General features: G+C 39.2%; 2 protein-coding genes across 2 annotated transcripts; both read left to right on the plus strand.

The window, feature by feature from the left end:
• The first annotated feature begins 283 nt into the window (after positions 1-283).
• birc5a (baculoviral IAP repeat containing 5a) lies at positions 284-4,579 on the plus strand. The gene is made up of 4 exons (XM_022197617.2): positions 284-485; positions 1,577-1,686; positions 3,975-4,092; positions 4,336-4,579. The coding sequence occupies exons 1-4, from the start codon at positions 378-380 to the stop codon at positions 4,426-4,428; spliced, it is 429 nt and encodes a 142-aa protein (XP_022053309.1). The 5' UTR covers positions 284-377; the 3' UTR covers positions 4,429-4,579.
• Positions 4,580-4,869: 290 nt separating this feature from the next.
• tmem235b (transmembrane protein 235b) lies at positions 4,870-20,403 on the plus strand. The gene is made up of 4 exons (XM_022197616.2): positions 4,870-5,355; positions 9,933-10,013; positions 10,138-10,275; positions 18,887-20,403. The coding sequence occupies exons 1-4, from the start codon at positions 5,178-5,180 to the stop codon at positions 19,114-19,116; spliced, it is 627 nt and encodes a 208-aa protein (XP_022053308.1). The 5' UTR covers positions 4,870-5,177; the 3' UTR covers positions 19,117-20,403.
• The last annotated feature ends 108 nt before the right edge of the window (positions 20,404-20,511 follow it).

Genomic DNA, 20,511 nt, shown 5'->3' on the forward strand with positions numbered 1-20,511 from the left:
GCGGTTGTAGTTTTCGTGCTCAAAGTTCCTTCTTGACCCACCCTCGGGATTCATGGCTCAGTGATAAGCGTAGAAAATGAAAATAATGTGTTCTGGTTTCTTTAAAATACAATAAAATTCAATTCAATCGTAGTTCGGTTCATTTGTTAAAATTTGGCGCCGCTTGGGTTTTAACAACACTGGATGGCGCGCTGGCGCCTAGTTCCACTGTAACTCCACCGACGAAGAAGAATAACGGTGACGTTTGTGTCTTCTGCAGCCAATCAGACGAGCCGAATCGAAGAGTCTCCGAAATTTGAAAACGCCCTTTAGCTTTAGAGTAGCTGACACACAGGCTTGGCCAAAAATACAACACATTTATTTTAACCCCAAATAAAATGAACCCGTTCAACGAAGATGATATCAAAATGTACTTTTATGAGAACCGACTGAAAACTTTCGAGGGCTGGCCTTTCGACGAGGACTGCATGTGCACCCCGGAGAACGTGAGTGAACGTTTAAAACGGTTCAGTTTGGCTACAGTTAGCATCGCCTGCTAACACAACAACAACAGTTAGCTTTAAAGCAAAAACACTGCTATTCAAATGAAACAGTACCTAGCGTGTATTTGCAGGTCCCAATATAATACAAATGGCTCTAATGTAAAATTATCTATTAGTTGGTATAGATAGTATTAGTTATAATTCTAAGGGAATAGTTGCAAACCTTGGAGCTCAAACACAGGATTAGCTTAGGTTAGAGGCCAGTTTTCAGTTTGCTAACATAAATGGCCCGTAACTAGTGAGTATTTTTGTTTTGAACTTATTTCTCAGTTAAGTTTCAAATTATTAATAATTTACAGACATGAGAAACAAATCCCCATACTTAAAATGCTGAAACCAACACATTAACAGCTTCGTTATTGATTAATCTGTCAAATATTTTCTTTATTAATAATTTTGGTTTCTAAAATGTTTTACGGTCATTTTGTCTGACAACAGTCTGTCACAAACCAAGCCACACAGCCAAGACAAGCACACACAACAAAGACAATTATCAATTGCTTTATCAGTGAAATATAATAGAAACTAAATAAACTATAACAAGTGTATTCAATAAGATCAGCAGTGTAGGTGAGTGAATTGTCACATGGTGCAAAAACACAAACCAGCCAACAAAACCAACCATTAGTATCTCAGGAGGGAGAGCATCAGAAACAGAGCTCTCACATAATGTATTGCCGGAGTTTCTGATAAACCTCTGCTGTGCCCCCTTCTCTGTCTTCTGCAAGGAAAGCCACCACACCAAGCAGATAACAGGAGACTGGAGTGGAGAGAGTTGCCACTAGGATGCTGTGATATAGCTGAAATAGAGCACAGGAGAATAGCTGGAATGGAAAATGTTTTACTTGCAAAATAACTGATATTGAGAGTCTGTCGATTGATCAGTTACTCTGCATATTGATTCAGTTAGATTAATGGAACAATAAACTAGTCTGTTAATTCAGCTAGTCAGTTATTGACTCTTCAATTTGGCAATAAATAAAACTACACAATGGCTTTTTTTTTACCGATGTCTGTCTGTTCATTTGTTCTAGATGGCCAAAGCTGGCTTCATCCACACGCCTTCAGAGAACAGTCCTGATATCGCCATGTGTTTCTTCTGCCTCAAAGAGCTGGAGGGCTGGGAGCCAGAGGATGACCCAGAGTAAGGCTCCATCTGCACTAATTATATAAAAATAGATTTTTTTAATACAAAAATGTTACTTGCCTTGAGTCTTCTCTCATGAGTACTGAAGTCGTAAACCTCGTCGCTGCCGGTGCAGATGAACACGTTTGTTCCACGAGTGTAAGGTGCTTGAGGCAGGCAAAATGTTTGTCACGTTAGAGCCACGACAAATCCGGAAAGAGCAGATTGTTATTGACGAGACCAAATCTGAAGGCCGACTTGGTTTCTGAGTCATTGCTTACAAAAGTCTCAGTGACTGCATGTCTAGAGCAAAACAGAATCAGACTTTTTCAAACTATGTGGGGTCAGCATTACCAAAAGTCTCTGTTTTCAGAGTCCTAAAACTCCAGAATAGTGTGGACAGTCAGCATAAACAAATCAGAAGTTTTGCATTTGAAAAGGAAGTTTCATCAGTCTGGATAAAGTTTAAGTTCAACACATTACTGAGCTCATCGGTCAGAAATTCTAAAAGAAAAACACAATTTAGTTTCTTTATCAATTTTGCTTTTTATGTAGTTACCTTCTTTTTCCATTAGTAACTCTCCAGAGAAATATGTTGGTATAGCAGCAACTACAGTAATTAGGTAGATCTTAAAGTAAAATAGATTTTTGGTATGTGCATACAAGTGAAAATAGCGCACGAGCTTGAAGTATGAAGCATGAAATTGTCTCCCCTTTTTTTTTTTTTTTTTTTGGACCTTCTCTGAGTTTCTAACAGATGTTTCAGAAATGGTTATTTTCTCCGTCCTCAGAATTCTTCAGATGTCACATATGAGTGTTTTTGAAGGCTGAGTGTTCCACCTAACTGAACTGGTCTTTACTCTGTGAAATCAGTGGAGAGTCTAAAAGAAATGTTAAAACTGACTCGCCTAATGTGTGTAAATTATCACAAGATGATTCTTGCAAACACATTTTGAGGCAGGTACATACATTTCAGACCGTCTGTCTGTCAACCCACGGACATTTCACCTTCTCTTGGCTTGCTGATAACAAAAGCTTCCTGTGTGCAAGATTTGGTGACTCAGCTAATGGGCAAAATAACAAAAGTGCTCTACAATTTCGAAAATTGTTGAAGAGTAAAAGACCAGTTCAGGGTTTTTCTTCTTCTCTCAGAATAGTCCTTTATGGGATGAATACACATGACATTAGACACTTTATATGACAGAAGTCTGTGCTCTGTTGTTTTTGACCAACCTAATTATTTTAGTAAGTGAAGCCACAGTTAACAAAACAGTTTGAATCTCAGTTTGCTGCTGGTTTGCTGTTCACTTCAATTAGTTTTTGAGGCTGTATTATGTGAGTTGTTAAGCCCATGTTCCTTTCATTTGGTGTGTGACAACTTGTGACCTCTGTTTTATCTTCAGTGGAATTTTTCTCTTTGACATTTTCTGTAAAAACTCAGAACACTTTTCCTCTTTGGTGAATCACATACTTTCATTCGTGCTTTTACCAGCCCTTCACGTGTCAGCTGGGTCAAGTCTCTGTATCTCTGGCATTATACGCATTGTCAATGAAATAATAACAAGGATTGATTAATATTATACACCTGTCAGGGGATAACAAGTAGAGCCGCAACAAATAATCAACGTGGTCAATGAAAAACGATGTCTATTAGTGAATAGTTCCCTGTGAGAAGGTGGGGACATTTAAAAGAACACATTTTTGGGACATGTGAGACTTGCATTAATTTGCTGAAAAGCAGCACAATATGGGGCCTTTAGGTTTTTACCAGCCTGTTAGTCAGGGTGTGCATGCTGCATGTGTGTTCCAGTAATGGGCTCACTGACCTGTCTGAGCTGCTGGGTTTAACCACTTTTCAATGTGATACATTGGTGAAACATTTGTGCATTTTTACTCTTTGTTTATCACAAGCCCAAAACAACCTCAGTCTAATCTAAAAACTGACATTTAAACAAGAGCCTTTGAGTGTTTGTGCAGTTAATGCGCTGAATAGTTGATTGTTCATTTCAATAGCTGATAGATTGTTTGACAAATAAAACAGTGGGTGGTCACAGGCTTTATTTACAACAAAGCCACAGTGGATGAACTTTGAGACCCCCTGTCCAGTGTTTCACAGATCCACTTTCTCTGCCAATGATGTCCAACAAGGACAAAGGATGGAAAAGGAACTGCAGTGCATCGTTTGTTCATTTTATGTGGGACAATTCCGTCATTGTGCGCTTTTACAATTTACACATGGTTTTGAAATCATAAAAATAGTCTCTTCATCGGTGTTTATTCTAGGATCTCTCGTGTTGTTTTTCCAGAAAGGAGCACAAATCTCACTCGTCCTCCTGCCACTTCATAAGCCTGAAGAAGAAAGTAGAAGAGCTGACTGTGGAAGAATTCTTCAGACTGCAGAAGGAGAGACGCAAATTCATCATTGTAGGTTCTCCATAAAACACCAGAATTTCTGAATCGCTCACTCATCTGATGCATCATTTTTTATCACCTAACTGTTTATCCCACATCGCAAGCATCAGTGGAGAGCATTAATCCTTCTGTTATCTTTGTTTTACAGACAAGTGAATTAATTAATTATACAACAAGACTAATGTTCCCATGAGAACCAGGATCCTTTTCTTCAATACTGAGCCTAATTTCTTTTCTTTCGTTTCCTTCACTCAGAACAAATCTTGTAGCGAGGCCATCACCAAATTTGAAGATGCAGCAAAGCTGAGAAGAGCAGACATCGTCAAGACAGCCATGGGAGAAGAGTAATAAATGTAGATGAAATGTGCAGTGTGAGAGTAATTGTAGATGTCCGCTGAACTTATTTTCTTTTCTTTCTGCTTTGTACCTCTATATATTTGTTGTTTTTCTGTTTTCAAATGAGCTGTTTTTACTAAATAAACTATCTTTTTGTGCTGGATTCATTTATTGTTGGTGCTGATTTGCAGTTTTTAGATGTGTAGCAGCAGAGAACTACACAACACATCCCATCAACACACTGTGACTTGGTTTATTAGTTTTTACTTTCATTGTTATCTGGTAAAATATTTGGATAATTGTTTTCATAAACCCAAACAAATTCCCTGATTGCAGTGTCCAGTGATACTTGTTCATCCAGCTCAGATGATAACACGCATCTCATTTAAGCACAAATGACTGCAGAGCGTTCCGTTTCCTTTCATTATCCTGTCCGTCTGTGCTTTGCGTAAACGTTTGCGCACCGCATATAAACCCACGTCCCTCCCAGACACAAGCTGCTGCTGCTGCTCAGTCTCTGTGCAGCTGTTTGGCTTCATTCATTCAGGCGGGGAGAAGTTCGTATTCATCTTAGCCCTGAATGTTTCACTTACGATTTTTTGCACAACTGCAGCACTATAATTCCGTTTCTTTATAACCGTCGCCCGTACTGAGCGCGTAAACGTCTGAGAGACTGGATCCACAGCTGGAAACCTGTTTACGCATGAGTTAAAGCCAGCAGCTTTACGCGTGGATCACATCTCCTCCTGTGCAGCGGCAGGATGAAGGTAACATTCGGCTGTCTGGTGGTAACAGCCGGCATCTGCGGCGTTTTGAGCTTCGCTTTTTTGGCGACTTCCATCGGAACCGATTACTGGTACATCATAGAGATGAATCCAATGAACGCGAGCGACTCCGAGGACATGGGCTCCCACTCAGGACTGTGGCGCATCTACGAAGGTACCGAACTTTGTCTGGTGTAAGATGAGATTTGAGCCAGGGTCATTCTTCAACTAAAGCCCATTTCAGCTCAGAAAATCACATTTCTTTTTAACGTATTACACCTCTCCATTCCGTGGCTGATCACAGCAGTCACTCCACAGAAACTGCTTAACAATTCTATGAAATTTATTTTCATATTTAGAGGAAAGAATCCTCTCCATCGCTCAACAGACTAGCTGTGGCATTTTTTATATCCTGAAATGTTTTTTAAAAAATGAAATCATACACCCTGATTTGCCCAAATGTGTGATTTCAATCATTTGTCCATGACAGTGAACAGTCTAAAAGATGTCACTGAGCTATGTCATTTTTTAAATTTCACAGACAAGATTTATCCATTCCTTTCCAATTGTTGTAGGCTCACCATAAGTGCATAATTTCCACGTTTAACATCGTCAGTGGTGTCTTTTGTGTGCATTTTGCCTAAAACAATACATAGACCTACACTACAGATCAACAGTTTGGGGTCACCCAGGCAATTCTAGGTTTTCCATGAAAAGTCACACTTTTATTCATGTGCTAGCATAATTACACAAGGGTTTCCTAATCATCAATGAGCCTTTCAACACCATTAGCTAACACAATGTAGCATTAGAACACAGGAGTGATGGTTGCTGGAAATGTTCCTCTGTACCCCTATGGAGATATTTCATTAAAAATCAGCCAGAATAGTCATTTCCCACATTAACAATGTCTAGAATATATTTCTGATTAATTTAATGTTATCTTCATTGAAAAAAAAACAAAACTGCTTTTGTTTCAAAAATCAGGACATTTCTAAGTGATCCCAAACTTTTGAATGGTAGTGTATAACAGCAAACATTGTTCAGTTTAATTATCACCGAGTAAAAATCATTTTGAAAGAAGAAATCTAATCTTAAAACCAATCAGAGACCAGAAAACCACTTCTGTACTGATCTCTATGTGCTGAAACTCACAGGTACAAACCCCAACCAGCCAGCGGTTATTGCACCTTTGACAGAATCTACAAGGTTTGATTTGACCTCCTGAACCGTCATTCTGACACAGTTCAGATTCATGTCTGATCTCTGGGAAACAATCCGTTCGTCAGTTCAATTCTGGATTTAACGCTGGTCTTAGCCGTTTCTCTGCCATAACAGAATGCATCTGTCAAACCTGCACAACAACACGAAGGTGGCTGCATCCTTCATAGTGTCATGGTGTTCTAGATTGGCCGCTTAATATCCAGAAGGATGGTTTCATCATAAGTGTCTGTCAGAAGGCAGATTGAAGGGACAGCGAGTACAGATGAGGCTGCTGAGATTCAGCAGGTGAAACTGACATGCACAGTTCAAAGAAAAGATTGGAAATTATGCAGATCATCAGTTCTTCTTTGGTGCTTTCAAAATACACACTGATCCAACAATATGCACAAGCAGTATTTCCTCGCTAAGAGCTCAGCTACTCCTCCCATTCACTTGACATTATTAGGATCCTTTTCCAACATGTTTCTAGTGTAAATGATGGTGGACAATGTTGTCCTTGCACTGAGCAAAAGCATGTTCCAAATTTGTCCTGAAGTCAAAATTAGGCTTGGAGAAACAAGCAGATAAAGTCATTCTAGTATAGACTGAGGATTTTGCATCCCATTTCTTACACTGACAGCAGATTCAGTAGGATTTGTGTAATGAATTCTCTTAAACAAAAAAAAAGTAAAAAGTGGGAACCAAAGAGGAAAAGATGGCTTGTTTTTTTTATGTAAAAACAAGCTAATATAATTTAACATACTGTATTATCAGCAGTAGAAGCCAAATTAATATACATATTTCATTTCCATCACAAGATGTTTTATCACAGCAAATAAAGTGAAAGTAATGACTCTTGGAGAAATAACATTTTGTTGCATTTTAAAAAAAAAAATTAATGTGCACAATTCAAAGTGCACCCTTCACATTTAAAGGTAATCTGAGCAGTTTAGCAACCAAATATACTATTGATTTAACCTATAGTTAAGTCCACATTATTTGATCGCCTGACAAATTCTGATATATAGTTAATTTTTATTTGACATATGGTTTTTCTGTCTGGTAATTACATAAACAAAAGACAATATAACATTGTGCTGGTGATGCTTATGATGAAATTCAATGTTGCTTTTGTTGTCCAAATTGTTCACAATCCTTGAAAATGATGACAGTTTTCGAGAAAATGCAGCTTCTATGCTGTTCCGAATGGTTCTGGTCTTTTCTGTGACATCCTACAGTTTTCTAATGCACTATAAACGGAGATCAGCTGGCGCAGCAGTTCTCCAATAACTGGTCAGTTGCAAGTCGTGGCTAAAGCCAAAGATCCCAGCGAGCCTGCCGTTAGATTCCATCATTGTGAGTATATTCAGCTGTGAAGCCATATCCAAGTGTTTTGAAGTGCAAATGGCCACAGCACCAAACATAATAGAAAAGCACAAGGAGCTCTCATAGAACCTTTAGGGAGGCAAGAGCGACTCTTGCAGGGAGCCAAAGGACCAGCACCAGAGTCATCCTGATGAATCTGAGCGATTCTGGAAACATCTCAAAGCAGACACTTCAGCAGATGATGTGCAGGGCTGGTCTCCATGGACACGGGCCAAAGAGGACTCCACTTCCACAAGACTGACAAACAAAAGTTCATCCAGACAAAGTGGTTGAATGAGATGGAAATGGACTTACATGGAAACAGCGAAGAGGGGGATGTTGTTTGGTGTGTTTCAACCAATAGGTCCTACGAGTTGAGAGGACTATGTTAGGAGCATACAACCAAAGTGGGCAAAAAAAATGTTAAATATGCTCAGCTGGACACTCACCTGTCCGTCTGAGGAAGCTGTGAATGAGGCGACAGCTAAACAGGAAAAAAAACGAAGACTCACCAGCGACAACTACACACTACGACACAATCAAGTGGATCAATTTTCCACTTCCCCTAAAAGAAAGCCCCAAACATGCTACGTCCACAAGAGCTAGGGAATGAGGGGAGCATCACATATAAAAAAATCACACAACAGCAGCTGATCAATCCCACTGGCAACAACAATCGAGGTGGCTCAGCTTTTAACAATCTCCACTGATTGTGAAGCAGCTGCAGGTGCACCTGGCCACTCCCGCTGGGTGACACATGAGAAAAAGGAGAGAAAACTGAAAAAAAAAAACCACACACACAAGCTTCCCTACCTACTCACGAACACACTGAGGAACGTAACAGCATGCGATCCAGATCTGAACCACAGGGAGATTCTGTGGAGGAAAACGAAGAGGAAGATGATGGCGAGGAGATCTTCAACCTTAAATACCTACAGATCAGCACAAATAAGAAGTGGTCCAAACTCCCAGAGAGATTGTTTGAAATTATAAGAAGCATTTGATTGCTGTGGTGGCAAATAAAGTCATGCTGCTTTACGTAAAAACAGAGAACAAACTAACGTAGAACTGGTTAAAATGCACCATGAACACCTTTTATCCATTACCTTTTATCTATTGTCACTTGTTCATGTCATTTCCAGCCAGAAGAAAGCTGTTAGTCAAATTTAAAAAAACACTATAAATCAACACTTGGCTCTCTCTTTTCAGCTCTATCACTCTGCTCTAAGTTGTGAGTTTCTTTGACACATTAATTGCACAGAACCAACTAAAACTAATTTGCATTTCATACAGTACATTGTAGTGGAAATGACAGCGGCTCTTAGAGACAAGTGTTCCTAAACCTTACAATGCTAGGTGCACTTTATTATTTTGAAGATTTGTGTGCGTATAATATCAATGTATAAACCAAAACTGCATAGCTATTAACCCTCTGAAACCATCAGTTTCTGGATGTTTTTCATTCCTGTTGCATTTCTACTCACCATGGGCTCATTTTCACTGCAAAATGAAGTCCTACACCTCTATGAAAACAGCACAGCCAGGACTAGAAATAGAGAAAACTTAAAACTATCTTCTGCACAGCATGGCAGTTTTACTACGCTGTAAATCATTTGCGTCATGTGACTGTTGATCTAGCGGATTCACACATAGCTCTAAGGATGCGCTGATGAGTGATGACTTTTGTTTTTAACCAATTCTGGTTAGAACAACCACTCAATTGTTGACTTTTTTTTTTTAAAAATGAGACGGAATAAAATGATTTAAATGATGTATCTCAAGTTGCTTAAATTTCATTCCGTTTCTCAATGGAGCTGCTTGTCACTGGTTGATAATTCAAGAACTGATAGGAAGTTTCAATGTTGGTGATCGTTTTCTGTTTTTACAGTTTCTGGCTTTAAATGAATGGTGTAAATTTGACTCTTTTTTAAAAAAGAAAAGAAAGAAAACATGCCTTTTAAACCAGCCAGCTGATTTTGGGGTTCAGAGGGTTCAAATGAAAGATTTAGAAGGGTTAAACGTCACAAGATTTATTTTTTTGTCTCCTTTTGATGTCAAATTTCTATAAAAATGAGAATGTTTCTTTTTCTTTTGGATGCCAGGGACACAAATAATGCTTGAAGAATGGCCTGATATTACAAATACATCTATAATTTTCTGTTTGCTCCCTTGTGTATTTGAAAGGGGGGAAGATGTACTCAGTTTCCACTGACTCTTTCACCGAGAACTACTCCAGATACTCTGCGACTGAGCAGCGAATGCTGAGTGAGTCTCTCCTCCTAAAGCTTTGATGAAACCCTGCACTTATCACGCACTCGGCTAATGAAGTTTTATTGTCGAGACGGTCATCATTCCTCTGATGCTCCATAATCCATCTGTTTATACCCAGACATGCACGTCGCCATAGTGGTGCTGCTTCCCCTCAGCCTGGTTCTGCTGCTGTTTGGTGGCATCTGTGGACTGGTCAGCTCTCTGGCTCGAAGCACGGTGCTCCTCACCGGCACAGCCTGCTACTTCTTCATCTGCAGTAAGTTCAGCTGCACTTCCTTCATTCGGGTCTTTTTCTTCCATTTGCCCCTGTGTGTACTTGCAGATGACGTCCAGAGCTTTATGAGGGCTTTACTGTGTTGGGAAACAGGCAGTTGTGATGTTTACTTCGTGCAACTGCTGAGATATTTTACCGCCCATTCGAGACAGATCGATTAAAAAACAAAACACGCAGTCTGGCATTTTTGCTGCTGGCCTTACAGCTGAAAAATACAGTCAGGAATTTCCATCTGCACGGCACAATGAGCCTCTTCTATCCAGGAGACAACATGTCATTTATCACATTTCAAATTTACTGGCAGTAAAAGCACTGAAATAGCACATCGCTGCACAGAAGTTGCATGAGAGACAGGTCTAATAAAAACAAGATATATCACAGTAAGTATGAGCGGGAGGTTCACATGAAGACACTTCCTGCTTTGCATCACTCACCTCATTGTTAAATAGAACAGGAGCTATTAGGTGGTTATAGAAATGAAGGAGAGGAAATGGGCAATTTTCTTGACACATGATGAAAATAATTTGGTGGGTGTGTGCAGTGAGACAGAGGACACTTCAGACGTGAGCCATCCTCTCACTCTTTCTGCCAATATTACGACTATTAATTACTGTTCACTGTGAATCACAAATATTTCATGAACTTGTGGATGGAGAATTCCTCCCACTGCATCACCAATTTAAATACAGCTCCAACGTCGGTGAATATTGTAAATAAACAGGTGTCACTGCAAGTACAATTTCCATTTGATGCTTCAGTTGTTCTCATTGATGAGTAGAATAATCAAAAATAAAATTAGACGGGCACAAAGCAAACACAATTTCCTTGTTTCTTTCACTTAGATTAGAAAATTGTCACAATCAGGGTGGTGGTAATTTACTGCAGCACCCTTTAGTCATACTAGCTGTGGTGTGTTTGGTTTGAATAAATGTAGGCTCTGTATACTCACAGTTTAAATATAAGACTGCTGAGTGTGTCGGTGAAGCAAGGCCATGTGGTTTATCTGAGCAGATTGGAGTGCTTTATGTGCGTGACTGAATCTGGCCTCAGTTACAGTTACTGAGTGGCCAAAGGGAGTGAAGTTTATTACCAAGACTGACCGGCTGTGTGATTTGGCCATATTGGTTAAGTATGCATGAACAGGCAGGCGCTTGTGTGTCTTTTAATGCGTGTGTGTGTGTAAGTGCTTTTGCCTCTGCTATATCGGAAGCACTTCATCCTGTACTCTGTCAAGTGGGTAATGGGAGCTTTTTTTGGGTGAACAATGAACCAAAATTGCTTTGGAAAGAGCTGTATGCTAAAGTTGTGTCAGTCGAATTTGCTATATAAATTTCCCACTGACTTTAATGCACATGAAGAGACACCAACCTTGTGGTTCATGTAGGTCATAAAATATTAGAAATGGAAAGTCTCGTAGGAATAATATACCTCCAACATCAATATTATATTTTAGCTGGTGGTATAGTTGTTATTGTTATTGTGTGTTACTGGTATTTATGTAGCACATTTACAGTTCTTATGAAAATTATTCACCCCTATTGGGAGTTTTACTATTCAAGATTGGCTTTATTGACAAGACATCCCAAGAAATCACCAAACTAGATGCCACATTTTGCAAACATCAAACACTGCATATCATCACAAACACACCATCCCCACTCTAAAGCATGGTGGTGGCAGCATCATGAGATGGAGATATGTTTTGCTAGCAGTCTCTCTTGTTAGATTTGTTTTCCTGCAAGCATCTGGACAAAGCCGCACAAAAATAATTTAAAGATAACAAGGTGAATGTTCTGGAGAGGCTGAGTCAGAGCCCAGACCTTAATCCAATTACGAATTTGTGGCTGGACTTTAAAAGGGCTGTTCACTCATGATCCCTGTGAAACCAAACAGAGCTTAAGCAGTTTTAAAAAGAAGAATTGGATAGAAATGTTGTGTCTACTTTACTTTAAATGGGCACCATACAGCAACAGACATTGAACCAAGGTCCTTTCCAAGAGAGAAACAAGATTAATTTTACAAATTTACCCAATAAACTTAAATTCTACGGTTAAGACTCTGTAGTATTGTATATTATGAACATACCTGACTGATTTAAATATTATGATTAATGGCCTGTCATAATATACATAGAAATCCTATTAATACAATGATTCTGTTTAGCAAAGTCTTGGCGACACTGAAGAGAAAGAATGTTTAGAAAGATATATTGATGAACATGTATTGATTCAAAAAATAAACTGGAAAAACAGGACAAATTATAAGTATATCTTCCATATAAAACAAGCAACATACAAATCTAAAAATGATGAGCAGGGTTTCCCAAACTCTTTCAACCCCACACCCTCTGAAAAGTTCCCAGAGACTTGCTATCCCTTCTATGCCCAGAGGTGGTTGAAGCAGATGAGCGAATATTCTTATCCAAACGCAAACACAATGTCAACATAAATGAACACAACAGTGTAGCAACCACAATATTATTTTATAGTAATTTGATATAGTTTAGTGTCAGGATATGTCTGTCACAGTAATCTCCATGTGTAAACTGTGGTACTGAGTAAACAAGCAGTAGGTAGAACCAGCACACTCATTTTTGTTCCTGATCTTCTGTAGTTCTTTTGTAATTCAGCCATTAAACATCTCACGAAGGAGTCCCAATCCTTACTTTGGGCATCGTCGTTGCAACACATTCCTGCTTGAATCAAGCATGATTTTGTGAACAGTTAGCATCATTCATTAGTCATTAATAAAGGAAAAACCAAAAACAATGTCTCATGATGACATTGGCATTGAGGTTTTTAGCCTGGTTTCAGCTGTCAGTGTATCTGGACACATAATATATCAGTAAAAATCAAATGTTTTTTCATGTGTAAATACTTGTGAAACTGCATTTGAATAACTTCATCTTTCACTGTTGCTGCAATATGTGTCAAAAACAAAATAATCCTTAAAGTCACATGATGCAACTTTTTTCTTAATATCTTTAATTGATGAAAAGGAAAAGTTTCCAACCTACCACTTATCACGCAGGACTGTTTACACTACATCTGTTGAGATACTACAAAGGGCCGAAAAAGAGCTGCTAAAGTGTCAATGTGAAGAAAGCAGTGCCTAACAAGATAACAACCATATTATAAATATTGCAGTCACTACTTAACACAATCAGAGCAAGAATAACTGAGTTTATGGGCTCATCCGGCTTTCATTTAAAACCATTATACACTGGAGTGCTGTTTCTTTTGATGTGCACTGAGTCTGTGCCATAAAGGTCACAGAATAAATTTAATATAAATGAGGAAACTGTAATAATATCAGCACAGGTAAAGGACATGTGCTAAGATGTCACACACACTGCACCCAGTTTGAGAATTATTTCTAGCAAATCATTTGAATTATGGGGTGAGGCACATTGGTGTTAACGATGTTAACACTGACCGGGTTGATAGAGTAATCAAGTTATTCTTGTACAGAAAAACTCTCCTTCCAGCGCCTTCTGACCCTCATAATGAGAACCTCGTGATGGATGAGCCCTTATTTAAATAGGCTCCTTATATTCTCACTTTAACAAGCAGCACATGGTGAAGTGTTGACTGGAATAAAGGCTTGAATTAGGTTGGAGTTGTCTCATGAAGTTGTTCATTCTCTGACTTTTAGAATATCACACGCAACCACCCCGTCTCCAGGCCAGTCTTTCTTTTTATTACCTCCGCCAAGGACGTTATGTGACACCCGGCGTTTGTGTGTCCGTCTGCCTGCCTGCCTGCCTGTCTGTCTGTCTGTCTGTCTGTTAGCAGGATAACTCAAAAACGCCTGGGCAGATTCACATGAAATTTTGAGGGGATGTAGACTATGGTAAGAGGAAGAGCTGATTTCATTTTCGTGGCAATCCGGAAAGGATCCTGGATTCTGGATCGCTTTGAATTTTTCATTTAGTATGTTTTAGTATGTGGTCCAAAATATGACAAAAACATCATAGGTTAGTATGTCGTCCAACAAATTAGAGCAAGGTGTCCAGATAGCTCAACTGGTTAAGAGGGTGATTCATAAACAGAACTGTGTCAGAGATGCAGGTTTGATTCCAGCTCATGCTCCTTTACTGCATGGGTTTCCTGTTTTCCTCTCTATCCTTGGTGGAGGTCTGCACTCTCTGAGTGCTTTGCTAGTTGTTTTTTTGGCTTTGCAGCTTTGAACACTTTCTTTGCTCTGTTCGGTGTTCAGCTTTCTGCTCTTGACATGGTTACATTCAGGAGCAAGTGTTTAGTTACTCTTCAAAACTTAAAGATTTCCAGACTTTGTCAGCTTGCATTGTGTTAATAAAAATGACACAAACAGGGAACAGTTTGTTAACACCAAAGTGTGAGAATAAGAGTGTGCCTTGAGAAACAGCCAAAGAATGGGGTAACATATGCATGTACAGCCCTTCTACACACACATAATGCATATGTGGGGATATATGTAGTGATAATTACAATTCTCTGTTAATTGCTTTGCTCTGTCTTCAAGCTAGTGTTGCAGCTACTTTCTCACCAACCATTAAACAGCTTAATGAGTATTTGTCTGGAAGGCTTGCAGGGGTTGTTCCATTGCCTCCCTTGTACTTCACTTTCAGTGTAAATGACATTGTTAGAAAGATTTCCTCTGAAATCTAAGTGCATCCATGTTGGACAACCAATCCATGTTTACATGTCAAATTACATTCTTATCTAAATGTTAAGGTGTTAAGTTATATGGTAATTTTTGAGTAGTAATTCTAATCGCACTTTGAGTAGTTATGGCTGTAATTTTATCAGTTAGTGTAGCTGAACCTACGTATCTCCACAATGCGCTATCAGTTGTGGAGAATACTCTTCCTACACCTTATTACCATCCTGCAGTATCCTGAAGTGCTGTGGGTTGTTTGTGTCTCTTTAAACCAAACACAACAGTCTGGGTCGTTGCAAAGCCTTGGATGTAGCAATGGTGTCACTGCAAAATAGTGTTGAGGGGGAACTATTTTAGTGGAACACTTATGTGTGAGTAGGCGAGCACTGTTATTAAAAAGTCAGGCAGGTCTGTCGTATCCATGTTTTGGCAAAACCTGCCATTTTTAGTGTGTAGGCTGCTGCTCTGAGGTTGTTGTTTCAACACAGCAATAGTGGAAGGGGAGGAGAAAGCTGCACAAAATGCCCAGCAGAAATGGCGAGCTTATGCCTGAAGTCTACATTTGGTGGTGTCAAACTAATAATCCTTTCATCTGCTAAATATTTTTCATTAATCACTGGATGCTGGTTAGCCATGGCATTAAAAACACTGACATGTGAAGTTTAAATTAATTTTCAATGCCCATCATCTTGTTACAATGCAATGCTTCTGTTGGCAAATTTTCAGTCTTTGATGAACAGCACTGCAAGAATAGTACCAGATGGTAGCAGATGAATTTTGGTCAATTGAACTTGGCTTTATTGACAAGAAATAACAAAACAAGTCTATTGGTCTGATAAAGATTCAGGTTTTTGGCCATGGGACTAGATTCTAGGTTCAAACACACCATTCCTACAATGAGGCATGGTGGCGGCAGCATCATAATGAGGAGATTATTCTCATCAGCAAAACCTGGAGAGCTTGTTAACATAGAGGGTAAAATGAACCAGACGGTAGCAGCCTCCCACAGCCAGAGCACATCACACTGTAAAAACTGCTCAGAAACAGCGAGAGGAACATGATCAAGAAACCAGGCTCTGACTCAACCTCCAAACACCTCAAATCCCAGTCTGATCTCAAATCTGCAGAATGTCTCCAAACAAGCCTGGTCCACTAAGGTCCACAACACAAAACTAAAAGGATTTCGTAATGCCAGGCATCACATGATACTCCCAGAAGTCCCGTGTTCATGCCCTGTTAGGCTATTGTGCTACTTTTCCTAACTTTTTGTTTGATTACCAATGGCTTGGTTCTATTTATAAATGAACACATGCAGGCCTTTGTCCCAGACCGATCCTGCACTCGCCTGTTGCTTTGACTGCTGCTCCTCTGTCTTGCCTGATTGGACCATTATTTCAGTGCTGCTCTCCCATCAGGTGGCAACAGTCATCACAACACGAGTTCAAAAGCTCAGGAAAACTGTGTTTTGTTCCGTGTTTCTTGAACCTGGTTCATAGCAGACCTGAGTATTGTTTGGCTGAATGCAGGAGACACTCGTCACTGGAGGTTGATTCGGGTTAAAGGGTTTTGTTAAGCACAGTTTGCAGTTTAGATGTTAAAACAACAGATCTCAAGGTGCTGCTCCTGTCTGTACTTTTTGATTTGGTTAGTGAATGCAGATACGGCAGCGCAGAATATTCCTTTTGAGTTCTTATCTTGTTAATATTCGATACGTAATTAAGTTTACAAGCATCAGCAGCCCTCCATTTCTCCTTTTGTGTGACACGTGTTGATTTGTGTTATCTTAAAAACCTATTATTCATTGATCATCTGATTGTTGCTGTGTTACTTCCTTTCCACCTTTGCATGCTGGGTCGTGACAGGCCTGACGGGTCAGAGCAGATGGTTTCAATCAGGGGTAGACCAACTGTTAGCAAGATTACTGGATCAGATAGTCAGCGTTAGGGATATGTTTTTTTAACCTATAACATAAAGTCATCAAAAAATGTGCTACTTTTGGTTTGGCACAGCCACCTCTGTCTGTGTCCCGCCCACAGCGCTATCTGATTGGCAACAGATCATGAGTAATAGCCAATGAGTTGAGAAGATTGCATGTTGAAAATTTTTCTTAGAATTAAACCTGCAGTATAAACTATGTAATAACGTGTGATACATATATAAACAAAGGCATTTCAACAAAGTTTTATGTTGGAATTTGGAGTTACATCAATATTTTAAAATTTTTCTGCAAATGTATACCAGTTCCAAATATTTGTTATCAATGCCATTGATTGCTAATCATCAAAAAATAAAGAAATAAATCAACAGTCATGTTGTGGCTCATCGGTGTATGCAAACGCAAACAAAGCTAGAGAACCGGGCACAACTGATATATAGCGTAATCATATATTGTCTCTTCAAATTATTAAAATAATTGACTTTACTGCCATTATCTGCTTCTCTAACATATATTAGTGTGTGTGTGTTTACAGTGTTTGCAAAATACCTGTCTACAGTCGAGCTTAATATCAGAATATTCTATTACCAAAGTAATATATTTGTGAAACCAAAGTATATTTTCACCAGAGAGATCAGTAAAAGGTGTTTGATTAATGTTTGGACCAAATCTTTTGACAATCCACCGATTAGTAGCGATATTTCATTCTGAACTAAAGTACGGCACTAACCCCACGTAGTAATGTATAGCAGCACAACACTATGTGCTAAAAATGTCCGTAAAAGTTTTATTAAATCCAAGTAGACCTCATACAATCTTTCTTCACTAACTTGTAACTGTCCAACTGATACTCAAAAAAGCAGACAGTAATTACAGTGAATAAAAGTGCCAGTGAATGTTTGCAGTTTCTGCCAAATATCAGACATCAAAACTGATCAACTCTCTGATCGTTGCCCTTCCTCTGTATTTCAGTCATTTCTCGGCTGTGCCTCTGCTTGTTTTTCTGTCCCTGAGCTCTTTACGATGAGGTGCATAAAAATGAGACATCAGATGCAGTTTCCTCATCATATTCCTAGTTTGTAGCACCTCGGGGTGTAATTGTAATAAAATCTTTATTAGTTCCGCCCTGGGTAGCTCCACTTCCATCCCCTTAAAACCAATAGCAAGCTGTCAAAATTAAAAGGGTTTCCAATAGCAACGATGTGTGGACCATGTGGATGTCGCGGCCTATTCTCTGCTGACGATGACAACACATGCGTCAGTGCATTTCCTGTGTCAATAGGAGATTTTTTGGGTCACGTCGTGAGTGGACTGATGCTGCTGTTGTTTGTACTGATGAGCTCTCAGGATGGATCTGACAGATTCGTAATTGCTGGAACTTGATGCCAGTTTGTGCAGGTGTTAGCGATACTGAACAGAATCACATCCAAGGCTCAGGAAACCTCAGTTCATGTCCAGACTGGGATGTTCTTTATCTCTTCATACGTGTGAGATTTCAGTCACGTTGCAGTTCCACTCCAGGCTTCTCTCCCTACAGATATGACATAACTCTTGTTGGAGTAGAGCCACTTGTCCTATTGTCTCCTCACATTAAGCATTCTTATTTGCTCAAAGGCCCTATGGGCTGACAGTGACGTTGGATGATATATCCTGTGGAACACTGCCTCTATTATGTAACCACACATGTGTATAGATTATATAGACACACATAATGTTTCACAATGAGTGAGATGCGATAAAACTTTATTAATCCCAAAGGAAATCCCATAAAAGATCAGTCATAAGGAAGTTGCAGATCATCAGCTTTTATAAATGTCACAAATAAATGGCCTTGATAGCAGTTTTACCACATATTTGATAAAATGCTTGGATGAATATTTTCATCTATAAGACAGCTGCTTTCTGTTTGTTTGTTTGTTTGTCCCTGAATTCCTCAAATGAATATTAACATCCAGCTGAGTTTGATGACCCAGAATTTACATAATGTCTGTTTTCTGGATGTGCATTAATCTGCAGGTCTGTGTACTCTGTGCGGTGCGAGTCTCTACATCGTCTACTCGTACCAGGCCCTGGCTGAGACCGAGAGGCTGGTGGGGCAGGAGGGTCTGGCCTACATTCGCACCTCCTTTGGCTGGTCTCTGGGTCTGGCCTGGCTCTCCTATGGCTTGGAGCTCCTCACAGGAGTCCTGCTGCTAATAGCTGCAGAAAAGGTCAAGCTGCGGCACAGCAGCCCCACTACGGCCTGATAGTCCTCCACAGTGGACCCATAATGTTGAAGAAAGGTGCTGAACTGTGTGTGAGCTCCAGAGGAGGAACAGTCAGATACGTGGTTCTGCCTTACAGGAAGGTACCACGGAGCAGCTGGACGTTCTTCAGGTGCCGATGGGGTTGAATTGATACTGTGGACTGATTTAACCCTCGTGTTGTCCTGCGGGTGAGATTGACCCGTATTAAAGTTCAAATAATGTTTTCACAGTGAAACTTCTGATGTCCACATTTTCAACATTTTTGGGAAATCTTTAACATTTTTTGGTGGAAAACAAGAAATGTTAAAATAGTTCTTCAGAACATTCACAAAAAAAGTTCTTTTTTTTGTGAATGTTCTTAAAGAAAATATTAGAAGTTTTATTGATATATATGTAATCACTTTAGATATGTTTAGAAATTTTTTTGAAGATTTTTAATCAGTTTTTTGAAAATATTTGGGGGATTTTTTTTTAAATAGAAACTTTTAAGGGAAACTTTTAAGGAATTATTGGAAGTTTCTTCCTGAAGGTTTTGTAAATTTTCAGAAATTTGGGGATTTTTTTTGCTGAATTTTTGGATTTTTTTCAGACAAGGAAAAAATATTTTTTGGCGCCCGTAAATGAAGACAACAGGAGGGTTAAAGGTAGCTTGAAGCCTGGCATTCTGCTGATTTGCAGCAGGTGAAGTGAGAAGGTTAAAATTGACCAACTCCACCCTCTGGTGGTGTGAACTGAAATTGCACCTGATCATGCTGATTGTTTCCATTCCATCTGTGCCAAACGAATAAGTAACATGTAAAGATAATGCAATGATCAGTGAAATTTACAACTTACAATGTTTCACATTAACACTGGCCATATTTTTAACCTGTATTTGTAGCTTTGTCAGAATTGTATCATGTGTTGTTGTGTAACATTGTGTCAGTTACATGTTTTTCTACAGGAACATTTGTAAATAAGATGTGTTACATGTACGTACAACTTCAAAATGTGACAATATTTCACCAATTTACTGTCTGAGTCCAGTGATTTTTACCACTTTATTCTCCAAGTCCTGTTCCTCGTGTTCCTTAAGTATTGTGGATATTAAAAACTGTGTTTTCTCCTGGAAACAAATTTGGTTCTCATGTTGGGTCAGAGTTACTCAAATGTAGAAATTTGTACATGCAGCTTTGGGGAGTAGCTGGTTACATGTGATGGCATTACACAATTAATGTACAAACTAAATGTAAATGTAATCAGTTGCTGACAAAAATGATGTAAATAAATTACATTTGTGATCACGAAGGGTTACATCCAAACTTATACTTGGCAGCAAAAGGTTTATGAGTAGAATGTAACAGTCTGTTGCTCTGTGTCTTTTCACCATGGAAGTGGTTTGTTCTGACATATTTC

The sequence above is a fragment of the Acanthochromis polyacanthus genome, chromosome 19, assembly GCF_021347895.1.
Source record: "Acanthochromis polyacanthus isolate Apoly-LR-REF ecotype Palm Island chromosome 19, KAUST_Apoly_ChrSc, whole genome shotgun sequence".
NCBI lineage: Eukaryota > Metazoa > Chordata > Actinopteri > Pomacentridae > Acanthochromis > Acanthochromis polyacanthus.